The sequence below is a fragment of the Stigmatopora nigra genome, chromosome 14 (genome assembly GCF_051989575.1).
Source record: "Stigmatopora nigra isolate UIUO_SnigA chromosome 14, RoL_Snig_1.1, whole genome shotgun sequence".
NCBI classification, from domain to species: domain Eukaryota; kingdom Metazoa; phylum Chordata; class Actinopteri; order Syngnathiformes; family Syngnathidae; genus Stigmatopora; species Stigmatopora nigra.
In genome coordinates, this window is record NC_135521.1 from 12,620,657 (window position 1) to 12,637,772 (window position 17,116).

General features: G+C 39.9%; 1 protein-coding gene across 8 annotated transcripts in view; it reads right to left on the bottom strand.

Moving 5' to 3' along the window:
- dlg3 (discs, large homolog 3 (Drosophila)) overlaps positions 1–17,116 on the bottom strand; it is a 124,748-nt gene that overhangs the window by 82,517 nt on the left and 25,115 nt on the right. For 5 of the 8 annotated variants that reach the window (XM_077733084.1, XM_077733080.1, XM_077733083.1 and 2 more), the window contains exon 1: positions 15,612–16,801. The exons of 1 other annotated variant lie outside the window; for it this stretch is intronic. In XM_077733084.1, coding sequence (XP_077589210.1) covers positions 15,612–15,998 — 387 coding nt within the window. In that variant the 5' untranslated portion in view covers positions 15,999–16,801. Of the gene's footprint in view, positions 1–15,611; positions 16,803–17,116 lie in introns of those variants that run through there. 2 more of the 8 variants (XM_077733082.1, XM_077733085.1) reach the window with 2 other exon arrangements.

A 17,116-nucleotide genomic window follows, 5' to 3' on the forward strand; every position in this document is an offset into this window, starting at 1 on the left:
TTAATTGTTCAAAGTTTCTGGGTATTGAGGACTATGGAGTAGTTTTTAATAAAATGTGTCATTTATGTTTCATTTTGGAGTTTTATAGGGATTTATATTGGTTTTATGGAGATATTTATGATATAATGACTAGGGTTTTCAAAAGTATCAGAAAGCATTGAAGTATGGTCACGAATTGTTGTATCCTGATCCCATATTTGTTTTCAACAGTATCAGTACTCATGACCAAAGGTTATTAGAAATATGTTGTCATAGGGTAAAATTTAATTTAGCACTACTCGTGTAAGCAATTGTCACAATGGTTATCTTTCTACTGTTCTTGTTAAATCATCCATTGATGGTGCTAGAGGTCTATTCCAGTTGTAGAATCCATTAAGTGTGGTGGCCAGGGGCCAAATCTGTTCTGCCACATCCCTTTGTAAAGCCCGCGAAAAATATCATGTGTGTCGACTTTATATTTCATGTTAAACTTCAAAAAGAAGATTATGTTTTTCTATTTTTTTTTTGCATAAAAAAAACTACCTGGTACATTTTTGACAAAACTCACACTTGAGTGAAGTAGTCTGCTGCCCATAGAGCCGAAAATTTTGAGCGGACAGATGGTAAGGTGAGGTACTGAATGCGACATGCAGATGATTTTTTTAATAGTACAAGCAGAGGATATCGCCCCAAAAAAAGCATTCATTCAATCAGTTTCTTAATCGCTTATCTGCAAAAGATTGGAGAGGGCGTGGTGAAGCCTATACCAGCTAACGACGGGAACTGGCCAGGGGACAGCTGAATTGGTGAACAGCCAATCCCAGGGCACAAGGAGACGGACAACCATTTATTCTCATACTCATACCCAGGGGCAATTAAAAGTATTCAACTAATCTACTCTGAATGTTTTGGGCGAGTGGGAGGAAACCGAAGTATCGATAGCTAGCATAATAGCAAGTAACTTCCGGGGAAACGGGAAATGTACTTGAACAATGACGACAAACATCCCATAAAGCCTGCCCGCCCCTGATGTTTGTGTTAAAAGTTGTAAACGCAAAACCCGTGAGAATAGACAGGCAGCGAGAAAGAGAAATGTGGTCCACACAACAAAGAAAAATAAGTGTAGCAAGCGAGAAAGTTTGGCATCGTTAAGTGCTGAATTTGACTTTTCTGATGGTTTGTTTGCTTGAGTTTAATTATTTTGAAGATGTTTTTTGGTTGCAATTTGCAAAGTTTTGGTAAGTGACAGAAGTTTTATTTGTATTTTCTTTCACTCAACTCTGATTCCGTAAAAACGAAATAACCAAAGTGCGCCCATTCACTATAAAGTCCCTCCGAATCCAGACTGAGCATGAAAAATGGAGGAGCGGGGGAGAAAGATTACAGAAAGGAAAAACGCACACACCAAACCATATGGCTGTGGGCCCACTTAGATAATACATGAGACAGAGATGGCACTCAAAACATCTCTGCCAAAAGTCCTCTTCTGACAAACACGCTCAACAACAAATATTTACCCCTCAAATTTAGTATGGGAAAATGTCATTTAAGCGGGAGACACTGCACATACGAGGTTAAATTAAATTAAAGATGCATGCGTGAGCTAATCATGTGTGTCAAAATCAAAGGATGCAAGGGCCTTCCTCCCTTACATGGGCTCACCACCTATGAGAGGAGCCAAAGAGGTCGGGTGTGTTGAAAGCTGGGCGGTAGCCAAAAAAGGGATCCTTGGCAGTCCGATCCCCGGCTGCAGAAACTGGCTCTTGGGACGTGGAAGTCACCTCTCTGGTTGGGAAAGAGCCCGAGCTAGTACGTGAGGTCAAGAAATTCCGGCTTGATGCAGTCAGGCTCACCTCTACGCACAGCTTGGGTTCTGGTACCACTCCTCGCGAGGGGGGTTTAGACACTTTCACTTTGCAGTCGCCCTCGATGAGAGACAGCCAGCAGATGTGGGCATGTATTGCCCTGGCTCCGTGCCTGTATGTTGAGGCTTACCCATGTAGACCAGAGGGTAGTATCCCCCCGTCTTTGGGTGCAGGTACGGGACCTAACTGTTGTTTGTGCGTATGCACCAAACAGCATATCAGAGTACCCACCCTTTTTGGAGTGCTTAGAAGGGGTGCTGGTTTGGTGGCCTCAGAATTGCATTCCTGCTTTCAGCGGATGATATGGTTCTGTTGGCTTCATCCGGCTGTGATCTCCAACTCTCACTGGAACGATTCACAGCCAAGTGTGAAGCGGTCGGACTGAGATTTAGCACCTTTAAATATAAGACCAAGGTCCTCAGTCGGAAAAAGGTGGTATGCACTCTCCGGGTCAGGGATCAGGTCCTTCCCCAAGTGGAGGAGTTTAAGTATCTTACGGTCTTGTTCACGAGTAAGGGAAGAATGGAGCAGGAGATTGACAGACGGATTGGTGTGTGTGTAGTGATGCGGACTCTGCATCGATCTTCGTGGTGAAGAAGGAGCTGATCCAAAAGTTGATGCTCCCTATTTACCGATTGATCTATGTTCCACCCTCATGTATGGTCACAAGCTGTGGGTCGTGTTCGAAAGAACGAGACCCCAGATACAAGCGGTTGAAATGTGTTACCTCTGCAGGATGTCTGGACTCTCGCTTAGAGATAGGGTGTGAAGCTCGGGAGGGGCTCAGGGTAGAGCGGCTGCTCCTTTGGATCGAAAAGGGGCTAGATGAGTTGGGTAGGGTATCTGATCAGGATGCCCCCTGGACCCTTCCCTAGAAAGAGGTTCCGGGCACGTCCCACAGGGAGGGGGCCGCGCGCCCGACCTCGGATACGCTGGGCAGACTAAGTCTCTCGGCTGCCTAGGATCGCCTTGGGGATCTCTTGGAAGATCTGGATGAAGTGACTGGGGAGAGGGAAGTCTGGCCTTCCCTCCTGAAGCTGCTGTCCCAATGACCCGATTAGCATATTTTCCCACTGATTACACCTCAAAAAAATTAACAAAATATCTGGCTTTACCGTCTAACTGCGCTAACTTTACAAAATTAAAAAATCGTCTTCTGTTTGTGAGAAAGCATATGTTCGGAGACAGCTAGGATTGGCTCCAGCCTCCCCCACCCCCCCACAACCCTAGGGATGATAAAGTGAATTAGAAAATTAGATGAGATGAGTTTTATTGCATTAGAATGATTTTTTTCCCTCCCATATTCTGTGACTACAATGGTAATTAAAATGACTCATCATTTTTTTAACAACATCTTACACTTGGAATAATTTATCGGACTGTACACCACCCACCCACGGAATTTTGTTATCCCAAAAGGACCAAGCACCGTCCATTTTAGTCAATGAATGCCCAATAACAGGCTGACGAAAATGAATAAATTATGAAACCACCTGACAGCGCAAAGGATGCTGGGAGCTCAACCATCAATCAGTCCTCTCCCTTTATCGCTCCCTTTTCCGACCCGGTGAGTGATGCATTGAAAACAATTTTTCCAACAAGCGAGAAGTCTGTTTTTTATGTTGGAGGGTGAATAGAATATGAGATGCTAAAATGGCTGCACGATCGCAATAAAAGCACGAGCCGCTCCGAAAGCGCCCACATGCACCCACAGAATTGAAGAGGAGTCAGAAAGCTTCGTGAGCCTCTCCACTCGTATTGATTGGAATCTGCACACAGCACTAAAGTGTGGGGGATGTTACCTCGCTCAAGATGGAACAAACAGACTTTTTACATCCAAAATCGTTTTTTGAACCACACAGCAAATATTCGGCAATAGCTCTTGGTGCTCTTATCAATGGTAGAGATGAAAACAACGACAATACCAAAAATGTCCCTGAATAATTGAACATGTACAAATTTCGACTGTAATAAGTGAAAACTTAAACTAAGCCTACCAAGATTACCAGAGATGATTTATTTTTTTAAAACAAAAACATATATATATATATATATATATATATATATATATATATATATATATATATGTGTGTGTGTATGTGCATGTGCATGTGTATGTGTATATGTATATGTATATATATATGTATATGTATATATATATATATATATATATATATATATATATATATATATATATATATATATATATATATATATATCTATATATATATATATATATCTATATATATATATATATATATATATATATATATATATATATATATATATATATATATATATATATATATATATATATATATATATATATATATATATATATATATATATATATATATATATATATATATATATATATATATATATGGTTTTGTTAATAATATATTTTTTTGTAATGTGGGAGGAAACTGGAGTACCCGGAAGAAACACACGCAGGCCCGAGGGAAACATGCAAACTCCACGCAGTGAGGACATACCCTTGTGAGAATGCACGGTTTGGATGAATGAATGAATTTTAAAAATGTGGAGAGGGGGTCCTCGACAATATTAATTTTATTTATTTTTGATGAGTTTAATAGTTGCCATTTTCTATTTCAATTTTAATTAGGTTTTAATTTTTTTGAATTCCATTTAAATTCCTTTAATTTAATTAACATATTGTTTAATAAAGATATTAAATTAAATCTTATGATTTTATTATAATAGTTAAATATACTATTCAAAATTAGCTTATATAAATTTATTTTTCAAAAACCTGTTTAAATTTCTAATCATTTGTATTTGGTCTTGTTGGTTTTTAGAAGAAATGTTTTAATTATTAATTCAATAAATAACCTTATCAGTAACAAAAAGTAAGAAACAAAATATAGCTAGTATTCATTTAGTATTTAAAATTAAACTAAAAGAGTAACAAAAAATATTCTCTGATTTCTATCATTCTCAATGGAGGCATACTGTCTTTGTATTTGAAAATCAAGTATACAGTAGTACAGTTACAAAATATTGAAAGTCCAACTTTTCTTTGTGCATCTCTTCTGGTTCCAAAACACATTTCTATCTGAAACGTCATGCATGGAGCAATAAAGCAGCAAATAACGTGATTAATGCATTTCCCAAATACTCAATTCAATATCTAAATAAGCATTACCATAGCCCCTGTATGTACCCCACTTTACAGCTCAATACAAAATTTGACGAGTTCCTCTTGATTAAAAGCTGCATTTTATTTAACGCTGCTCCACAATTCCACACAAACTCCCTGGTGTGTAACTCGTATTCCTGCCATCGCTGATTCAGGAATCTGGTGTGCTTTCATTTTTCTAGGCAACTGTGATCAGCAAAAAATAAAACTCAAAACAAAAGCAGGCAAGCGAACAAAGAATGGTGCCCTCCCTTCTTCTCTCTATCCGAGAGGGGAAGCAATATGATCACAGAACCATATGGAAAAATGTCCTTGGACTCGTGCACTTTTATCTTCAATTTTTTTTTTTTAACCATACTTAACTCAGTGTTCCTTAGCCTTTACCTCACCACATACGTACGACGACAAAAGACAAAAAGGGGTCGGGGGTGACGTCCACGGCGGTTAAAAGCAAAGGTGGGAAAGGCTACATGACGGCAAAAGTAATACAAAAAAACAATGTAACTAAATGACAAACTTTTGTGAGCATACCTCCTCATATAAATGCTCATTTTATAAATAACACACATTGCTCTGTAATTATCATCTGTTACTCACAAGAATAATAAGTTCCTAGTTTGCCAAGTGATTGATTTAAAGCAGCCAATAAGCACTATGGTACTGAAAACACGTGATATATTTTGGATCAGAGCAGATCTTATGTTGCTCCAAAAATAGCCGATGTAGGCTTACGATAACCAAATAAAAGAATCTTGCGTTTGTTCCACTGACACTTTTTTCCTCATTTTCCTCCTAAATGTTTTCAGGACACTCCTATGCTACCATTGACGGAGCTAGTTGTCTAATCTTTTATGACACTTTCGGTGACAATCCAAATTGACACTTGCAATAAATTTTGAGCAAATTCCTGGCTACTTTCTTTTGATTTTGGTTCACTTACTTCAATTCTGAGTCAATTAGGCATTTTCTGTTTGAATTTAGGGCAATTTCAGGTTATCGCTCAATTTTGGGTCACATCCTTTGAATTTTGAAGAATTGGCACGTCACTAGTTCATCCTAATTTTGTTTATGGGGGGGTTTACAGTTCCTGTCAATTGTGGGGCAGCTATATCTTACCTTCAGTTCATTTCAGGGCTATTTGGACTTACTGGATTGTTGGTCACTTACTATCAATTGTGGGGCAATTGTTTGGTAGACATTCAATCATTTTGAACTGGGAGTTTCCAGTGAATGATCAATCCCAAAATCAGTAACCTCTCAAAATTCACCCCAAAAATTACCATTAAAATAACATGAAGTGACAGTATTCCCTTGGGAATGCCACAAAATCAGAATTAAATTATCTAAAATATAGAGGAAGTGAACACAGACTTTACCCAATATCATTAGAAAGTGGCATATAAAACCAACCGAAATGACCTGAAATATAAAGGAAGTGACCTGGAATGCGGCAAAATAATTTAAAAATTGACACAATAGTTACAGGGAGTGACCTAGGAATGCCCAAAACATCTGAAATTGACCCAAAATGGAAAATAATGAATCAAAATGTACAGTTAGTGACCCCAGAATGCCCGCAAAATGTATAGGAAATGACCCAGAAATGAACAAGAAAGTAACCCATCATTAAATTATTGCCCCCAACAATAGACAACATTTCTAAACCCTCGGCACGTACTGAAGAAAGGGATGTTTCCAAGATGACAGGAAGATATCAACACATTGAGCTCGTTTGTTGATACCTGCAGATGCCTTTATAAGGAGGGCAAAATCTGATCAAACGGATCTAGGCACCGGAGTCGCCAATAACTCACTAATGTGACTGCATAAGGCAATCCGTCGTGTTTTGGGATATAGGCCCATACCCTTTGATGTGCTAACCTATGGGAGGCCAGTAAGATGTGGCGCACCAACTTTGTTTGTCAAATCATCCAAATTACCATTGCGTGTAAGAAAATCAATTCCTCTGGAGCCAACCAACCCTTGTGCTTATCAATTATTATTACATGACCGTATCGCCCGTATTATCTTGCATCACAGCATCATGACATCACTGCCCCATTGCGTCATGACGTCACTGTGCCTTTGCGTCTTGACCTCATCGTGTCATGGCATCGTACTTGCAGTTTCATGCATGTCGTTTTTTTATGCGCATATAAGCCGTACCATCGATTCAGTCATCTTTTTTGTCTGACAAAAGAGGCTTATATGCGAGTAAATACGGTATATTTCTTAGGTTATGTGGTCAGAGGTCACAGAGGTGCAAAAGGGAAACACGTATTAACTGAAGATCAAAGAAAGGCATGATTGTCAAACTTGCAGGGAAATGTTTGCAATATAAAACACAAGATCTCCTGAGTTTTTTGTTAGTATTGGTACCGGCACCCAATACAGCTACGAGGGGAGTGTTGGAGAGCAGCTCTATTTTAGTAGTTGCAGCAGGATCAAGATTTTTGGCTGCTAAAAAATCAACCAAATATGTACGTAAGTAGTGCTAATTCTTTTTCACAGAAATAGAGAAGACTAAGAGAACATTGTTTAATATTTGTAAACCCTATTTCTTGAGGAAGTACCATCATGGCCTCACAATAATCCAGAAAATATTATTTTTCTTTCAGTGGTCCCATTATTTTTGCATTATATTATAGATCTAACAATTTGGGTATTGGATAGGCAGAACATATATTTAAAAAAAATCTGATCTGAACTAAAAAAAATAGCATTGAGAATCCTTTGAATCCACTGTTTCAAATATGGCATTGGTTTGAGTTTAGATCCTGAGGTGAAAACCTCTTATCTCCGAGTGCTCCACTAGTTTATAAAATAACGTTAAACCCATTTAAAAGAAGTGGAAACATTGTTAGTCAGTTTACTTTGTTTTAGTATTGAAATAATAATATGATAATAAACCAAAGTTATTGTGTCATCAGCAAAAAAATCAATACACTTTACAGGGAGTACATAATTATTAGGCAAATGAATATTTTGACTGCATCATCCTCTTTATGCATATTCTCTTACTCTAAGATATATAAGCTTGAAAGCCCACTACCAATTAAGCATGCGATATGATGTGCATCTCTGTAATGAGAAGGGGTGTGGTCTATTGACAGCAACACCCTATATAAGGTGTGCATAATTATTAGGAAACTCCCTTTCCTTTGGTAAAATGGGTTAGAAGAGGGACTTGACATGCTCCAAAAAGTCAAAAATAGTGCGATATCTTGCAGAGGGATTCAGAACTCTTAAAATTGTCAGGCATCTGGAGCGTGATCATTGAACAATCAAGCGTTTCATTCAAAATAGGCAAGCGTATGGGAAAACCAAGGCCTCAAATAACTGCCCGTGAGAAAAGTCAAGCATGCAGCTGCCAAGATGCCATTTGCGACCAGTTTTTCCATATTTCAGAGCCGCAACATCACTGGAGTGACCAAAAGCACAAGGTGTGCGAGACATGGCCAAGGTAAGAATGGCTGAAAAACGACCATTACTGACCAAGACACACAAGCTGAATTGTTAAACCTGGGCCAAGATATATCTAAAAACTGATAACAAGGATTTTTGGTGAGTAAAATATGGCTATATTCCGAAATAATATTTTAATTGAATGAGGTTATTATTGATTATTTTTAATATATCGCAGCTGTAGATGCAGTAATTTTTATAGCCATAAAATAGTTTGAGGGTTGGATTGAAGGCGTTGCCAGAAAATGCACGGACCGCTGCTGGCGAAATCAGGCTAGAATTAAGGTTTTTGAATGTCCTTCCCAAAGTCTTGACATAAACCCCATTGAGAACTTGTGGACAATGCTGAAGAAACAAGTCCATGTCAGACGCCATCAAATTTAACTTAACTGCACCAATTCTGTCAAGAGGAGTGGTCATAGATTCAACCAGAAGCTTGCCAGAAGCTTGTGGATGGCTACCATGTTACTTAATTGAAGTGAAAATGGCCAAAGGACATGCTACCAAATATTAGCACTGCTGTATGTATATTTTTGATGCAGCAGATTTGATCACTTTTTTTCTGTTTGCCCATAAAGTCAGAAAAGAACCAAACTTCATGAATGTGTTTTGTGACAAAGAAGTATCTGTTCCAATCACTCTATCAGAGAAAGATGTCAGTTGTAGAAATAACTGGAAACTCAAAAGAGCCATGAAATTATGTTCTTCACAAGTGTATGTAAACTTTTGACCACAACTGTAGATCTTGTTTATGTATATTGGAACAGTCATTTGCTAATAAAAAGGTTTTGTAACCTGAACATTTCTCATGTAGAAACATTAGTAGCATAATTAGTAGGTACCATTGAATTATTTTAATTCTGTAATATTAGATCTATGTATGACTTAATTCTAGTAATTGTATGACTTTACTCTCGTAATATTACAATTGTATGACCTAATTCTCCTAACGTCGCCCTTTAATCTCCTAATTCATGTAGTCCTTTTTTTCTGTATTTCTTTTGGAGCGAATGTTGTGGAATATTCCAGCATTTCAGTGAATGAAAAAAAACATATTTGATTTACCGCTTCCTTTTTTTTTTCTGAAATCTTTTGCACAAATAGTAACTCAGCCGTCTTCCCCCAATGTGAAAATTCCACGCGCAACATCGCGAGGCATTGCCTATCTAACCAAATTAGCACCTGAAGCAAACGACTGTTTCTTTTATCACAATTAAAGGACGCCACTGATTTAATCTAATAAATAAAATTAAAGCCATCAGAACTTTTGTTTTTATCTATTTTTTGCATTTCAGTGCCATAGAACATAACATGGCAAATTCACTCTGTGGGTATATTTAAAATATTTTTTAAAGCAAGTCTGATCCTCAATGAGTTTAATGTTGACAATTATGCAACATGCAAAGCCTTGGTTTCTTCCATAGTGTTATCAATTTCTTTCCCGCGTGCGAGCAATAACAGACACAAATAAAACATAAAATCGGGCATTTTTCCGCCACACATGGAAGCAGATGGCGTTTTGCTATCGATGTCTTGTTTAAATGATTGACAGCGATTGGGCGAGGTTGCCGTATGCGACCCATTTTGAGAACCAGAGCTGGTTCGATGTTCATGGTTTGCCACGAAAAGGGGGAAGGGTCATTTCCCTAGTATGAGCAGTTGAGTCCCGCTTGTACAACACGGCTGGCTTAATTTGAAGGGATAGAGGGACAGATGCTCGTCTGTGCTGTCAGAGGGGCTTCTTCCTCGCTCTGACAGTTCCTTCTCTTACGTAATCCTACACCGCCGCCTCCCCACTGCAGGACTTTATTGGCTTATTTCCCTCCCTTCTGACCCGCTTATCACCAAACGTTCTGTAATGTTGTATGTTTATGGGCACAACATGGGGATTTGGATGAAGAAACATTTTGATAGGCGGCTTTAAATAAGATGATAGTTTACGATATGGACAGGCATTTAAATGTTTCACAGCAAAATTGGATGAATTCAGATATTTGCCATTTCATTTGAAGAGAAGGGTTTGGCAACAAATAATAGTTCATTCATTACCCCTCACAGTTTAAATGGAACATATGATATATATATGTATATTTATAATATATATATATATATATATATATATATATATATATATATATATATATATATATATATATATATATATATATATATATAAGATCAAATGTTTACATACAGTTGTGAAGAACATGTCATGGCTCTCTTGAGTTTCCAGTTATTTCTACAACTCTGATTTTTCTCTGATAGAGTGATTGGAACAGATACTTCTTTGTCACAAAAATCATTCATGAAGTTTGGTTCTTTTATGGCTTTCTTATGGGTTAACAGAAAAAGTGATCAAATCTGCTGGTTCAAAAATAGACATACAGCAACAAGAATTAGCAATTTTGTTGACTTAGAAAGTTGTCAGTGAAATGAGCTTCATACCATGGTCTCTTAACTTCTTGTGAGTGATTATGAGTGACTACAGCTGGTGAATTCTCTAAGGCCATTTAAATCGGGCTTATTGGATGCAAACGCCAACAAACGCTACAATGGGAAAGTCAAAGGAGCTCAGCATGGATCTGAAAAAGCGAATCCTTGAAGTCAGGAAAGCCACTTGAAGCCATTTCAAAGCAGTGGCAGGTCCCAAGAGCAACAGTGCAAACTATTGTTTGTAAGTATAAAGTGCATGGCACTGTTTTGTCACCGCCACGATCAAGAAGAAAATGCAAGCTATTACCTGCTGCTGAGAGAAAATTGGTCAGGAGGGTGTAGATTCAACCGAGAATCACCAAAAATCAGATCTGCCAAGAATTAGAAGCAGCTGGAACACAGGTGTCAGTGTTTGCATCTCCATGGACTGAGAGGCTGCCGTGCAAGAACAAAGCCCTTGCTCCAAAAGCGGCACCTTAAAGCTCGAATGAAGTTTACTGCTGATCACGTGGACAAAAATAAGACTTTCTGGAGGAAAAATCTGTGGTCAGACGGAAAAAAAATCGAGCTGTTTGGCCACAATGCCCAGCAATATGTTTGGAGGAGAAAAGGTGAGGCCTTTAACCCCAAGTACACCATGCCCACCGTCAAGCACGGTGGCGGTAGTATTATGCTGTGGGGCTGTTTTACTACCAATTGAACAGGTGCTTTACAGATAGTAAATTGGATAATGAAGGAGGATTACCTTCAAATTATTTAAGATAACCTCAAGTCATCAGCCACAAAGATTGGGTCTTGGGCGGAGTTGGGTGTTCCAACAGGACAATGACCCCAAACACATCAAAAGTGGTGATGGAATGGCTAAATCAGGCAAGAATTAAGGTTTTGACTTAAACCCCATTGTGAACTAGTGGACAATGCTGAAGAAACAAGTCCATGTCAGAAAGCTATCAAATTTAACCGAACCGCACCAATTCTGTCAAGAGGAGTGGTCAAAGATTTGACCAGAAGCTTGCCAGAAGCTTGTGGATGGCTACCATAAGCGCATGATTGAAGTAAAAATGGTATAATATAATATAATATATTTTTGACCCTGCAGATTTGATCACTTTATCTATTCACCCATAATAAAGTCATAAAAGAATGGCCCAGTGATTGAGTGGTTAGTGCGTCGGTTTCAGTGCGGGGGGCCTGGGTTCAAATCCAGGTCGGTCCACCTGTATGGAGTTTGCATGTTCGCCCCAGTTCTGCGTGGGTCTTCTCCTCGTACTTCGGGTAAGAGTGGGACACCCAGTATCGGTGGACAGTTGATCAACGGGCAGAATCAGACGACCAACAATTCACACACATACACTCATACCTAGGGGCAATTTAGAGTGTCCAATCAGCCTACTATGCATGTCTTTGGAATGTGGGGGGAAACCTGAGTACAGGCCCAGGCAGATGCAAACCCCACACCGGTGGACTGACTTGGATTTGAACCCAGAACCCCAGAGCTGTGATGTCGTTGTGCTTACCATTGGTTTAATATTATTTTTTAAATAGAATTGCACTGTGATTTCCTGAATTGAGAAATACAAACCCCAGCAAACACTAAAGTTTTTTTGTTTTGTTTTGGTATTCCATTCATAATGATAGACGGCCAATTAATCTAAGATGGGAAGACTCACTGTTAATTATCATCTTTCAGTACCATGGATTGTTCTATACATCATTGAAAAAACTATTTTATTATTGTTTTTTATTCAACATCCATACCGCTTATCGGTTAGCACGTCGGTCTCACGGTTCAAATTGAGGTCACGTCCCACCTGCGTGGGTTTCCTCCGGTTACTCCGGTTTTATCACACATTTCCAAAAAACACAACATGGTAGGCTGATTGGACACTCTAGATTTCCCTTAAGTATGGGTGTTAGTGTGCATGGTTTTTCACCTCCTTGTGCCCAGTGGCCACCGGTTCAGGGTGTCCCTTGCTTCTGGCCCGGAGTTGGCTGGGATAGACACCAACACCCCCCGCGACCATAGTGAGGATAAAGTGGTTCAGAAAATGAGATGAAACATACCGCTTATCCACACAAAGGTCATTGGTGTTGCTGGAGCCTGACCTAGCCAACCACAGACAGCAGGCCGGACACCCGGAATTGGTTGCCAGCCAATTGCAGGGCACAATGAAATGAATAACCACTCACGCTAACAATTACACCTCCCTGAGTGGGCGTCAAACCCAGACTGCCTGCCCTGAAGTGAGGAAGAACCACTGCACCACGGCCAATTGTTTTCTCGTAATTAAAAAATAATAATACTCCGTAAATATGGATTTTTTAAATTTCAAAATTGTACTTGTATGAAAGCATTAAATTGAATAATAAAAAAATAACATCCATGATTCATTTTTATGCTTGTTTTTTTAAATCACGTGTTTTCAAGTATTCATGAGTGTTTTTTTTAAACGAATAATAACAACTATATCAACAGTCACAGTATTTAACTCATTCCTCCTTACAGAAGACAATAGACATCCAATTTGTTTGAACTCAGAGCACAGGCTGAGAATGCTCATCTTTCAGACCAATTGATGGCGTGAGACGTGAGGCGTTAACTATGTTCATTTGCCTTTCCCAGTCAATACAGATGAAACGTCTCGCACCGTCCATGGCAACACGTGAATAAGCCGTGTAAAGAGTTAAATGATCACTGAACAATAGCTCTACAGATAACTTAACTGACAGCGACATCTTACATAACTATGCAATATTAGTGATTGTGAGAAAAAAAATGGTGAGCATCAATGAGGATAGGTGAAAACGGGCAATATTTTCTTATCTCTATCCAGCCTGTGTCCCTCCTCAGGGCATCATTGAAAAACGCAGCCTCCATTTTGCCCCCATGCTGCTCCTTTTTCATCTCTCCTCCTTGCTCATATCACCAAGTGCACGCAGTTCAAAATGCGGCACCGGAAAAGCGCCTGATGCGGCGGCTCGACACTGCGTACACGGCTAGCAAAAAAGCCGTTCTTTGAATCTCAACCTTAACGAAGAAACCCCCACTCTCCCAACAGGCTCCCATATGTGCACCTGAAGTAATTAATGCCACTTTGGACCTATTTTCCCCTCCCCTCGGCGGTTAATGTAATTCATGTCAATACGCTCGGACCCAATTGCAATGCATGTAGCGCTGCAGTTTCATTCATAAGCTGCGATGGCTACATCACGCGCTTACAGGACATGTTGATGAATTTGGGAGAAAATGGATTCCGTCAATACAAAGGCGAGTGAGGGTATTTCCTCATGTAGTCCGGAACGCAGGGTGACAGTTTGCATTCATCGTTTCACAATGAGACATATTTACGTACGTCACTGCGTCTCGGACACAAATGCACCATTTTTTTTAGGGCCTAGGACACTGGAATCAGCACGAGAGACAAGGTGTGTTTCGATCTATAAGCATTAGTCATCGAATGCACAAACATGAGCTCTTCGTGTGGACTCAAACTGGATAAGTCCTGTTTTGTCTTTCCCACATTGCTGCCTGCTAAGCACAAACTACATCCATGGTAGTTTCAACAGGGGTAACGATAATGATTGGGCAAATTGCAAAGAAATTAAGCTACAAGGAGTCAAAATGCTATAATTTGTTTCGGTCTCAATTTGAATAGGTTTAACAAAACAGTATTAGCACTATTCCCTTAACCAAGGACCACAGAGTGACTTGATCTTGACATTTGGAGAAATTGATGTGTCAGAAAAAAACTCATTAAACCCTGGACCCTATCACGTCAAGATCTGAATTGGCTAACGAAACAGTTTTATTCCCTACACCTTGGAAAAAGGAATGACTGCATCTCAGGTAATCTCGCTTTGAACATGTTAAATGAATCTGTATCAGAAATATTCTCTAAACCAAGGAATCCCGAATCACTCAATTTTTGCAAGTCTAGAATTGGAGCGGGGAAATAAATCGGTGTCTGAGCGAAGTCCAAAGAAACCCATAAACCTAGCACGTCTTGATCTTCAGAGAGCTAACAAATTATAGATGGATTCTCTACAGTATGATGACAATTAGGCTTTTGTCAAGTCAATGATGATGACAAAGACTATGTCCAATTATTGCACCAAGGCACAAAGAATCTCTGCATCTCAACCAATTCACCAATTGGTTACGATTAAATTTCTCCAAAAAGGGACACTAAATAGGTATTGGACACTAAACCATTCCTTAAACCAAGTTCCAATGAAGCAATAAAGCTGGGCTAGTCTAGAACTGAAGAGGATCTATAAATTAGTGTCAGAGCAAAATTTAAAAAATACTTGGAATGAACACAACTAGATATAAAGTAGGCTAAGAAATCAGATTTTAAAACAACCTAACTCTCAAGGAATGCATGGTTCCGAGTTAAAAATGGATCCTAAATGTATATATAGTAAATACTGAACCATTCCCTACATCAAATCAGAGAGGATCCCAATTAAATCTAAAACTCCTTAGATGTTATCTAATGTACATTAAATCAGTTCCAGAAAAATTCCCTCACCTTTAATACCCCAAAATAGTCCTGCATCTCGTGTTAATGAAGCAATTTTGAAAGCCCTCTGCTGAATCAGTTCCTGAAATCCCTGTTAATCTTAGCACTTCTAGATTTGAAGCAGGTCAACGAACGGGTGTTAAAGCATCCCCTAACCCAAAATCCAAAGATCCCCACGCATCTTACCTGGTCATACCATTCCCGATTGGTGCAGGTGCATTCGGGCCACCATCCTCCTTGCCCGCTTGAGTTGTTGCCATTAACTTTGGGCCCCGCTTTGGATTGGCCCTTTAGATTGGGGCCTCCGGGCCCACCACCAGACATCATCTTGCCCTTATTTCTCCCTAAGGTGCCACCTCCTCCACCGCCTCCTCCTCCTCCTACGCCCATGTTACCTCCTGCCCCCGAGGCCGGAGTGGGTAAGGTTTGGCCTCCCCCATATCCGGGAGGGTATCCGTACGGCTCAGTCTGCCAGTCACCCCCGTAGGCCGGTGCATCCATCCTTCGCAAGGCCGCCATGCGGGTCACCTCATAACATTCTGGGCACTTGCAGCAGTGATGGTGTTTGTGCATGCTGGCTGGGCGGACACTGGGCTGATGTCACACGGCGCCGCAGCGGGCTCAATGGAGGTCAGGTGCCAGAAGTAAAGGGCGGGTTGCGAGAATCAGATGGTGCCCCCTTTCTTTTCCTTTGTCGATTGTCAAATCCTCACACTCTGGGTATCTTGGGTGAGAAAAATGGAGGCCGACAGGATGCAGCGACGGCGAAAGAAAAATACAAAATGGGCACGGCGTCTTTTGTCCTCTTGACGTAGAAGCTCAAAAATGGAAATACTCTATACGATTACGACCAGAGACCAGCCCCGATCCTGTGAGAATCCTTTTGGTTCAGAGTGATCAACATATGAATTCATATATATGGATCTATATATATATGGATCTATATATATGTTTTGCTTATATACTATATATATTTACACACACACGCACATATAAAAATATGAATATAAACAGACGAGCACAAATACGGATATGTACAAGGATAATTTAATCTAAATAGAAAGATCTAGCGTGTGTACAAATATATATATATATAGACAGAGAGAGAGAGAGAGAGAGAGAAAAAGAGAGAGCGAGCAAGAGAGTGATGGATAGATGGATAGATTTATAAACAATATGTATAAATAAAGGATGTCCTGGGATGGAAAAATCTCACTCTCTGACGAGCCAGATGTTGCGCCGCACTTGAAAATTCGCAGTTCTTTTTTTCCTCCCGCGTTGGAAAGGGTTGTGCCGACTAGTCTTCTCCCGGGCTGCAGAGAGGAGCTGAGCCGTGATCGCCTCTCAGCCAGTTTGCCCTAGATGTGGATTATTCCGAGGATGCGAGTGAGCAAGCGATGGGAGGAGATTGTGGACGGAGAGAGAGGGTAAGCAAGAGGGGGGGAGGGGTGTTGCAGTGGATGACGTAGAATCACCTACCCCCACTCCACCCCATCCTCCCCGGCTTCAGCCAATCACCCGAAAGAACCGCCATCAGCAGGCCCAACCAAAGAGCCATCCGCAAGCTGCTGTTAAAGGCACAGGCACACCTTTTAAATAGCTGATTTCACTGGTAATTGCCAACGCACAGAGAAATACTATATTCCAACTGACTTCAGTTGGAATATTAAGAAAACTACAGAATCAGTGTC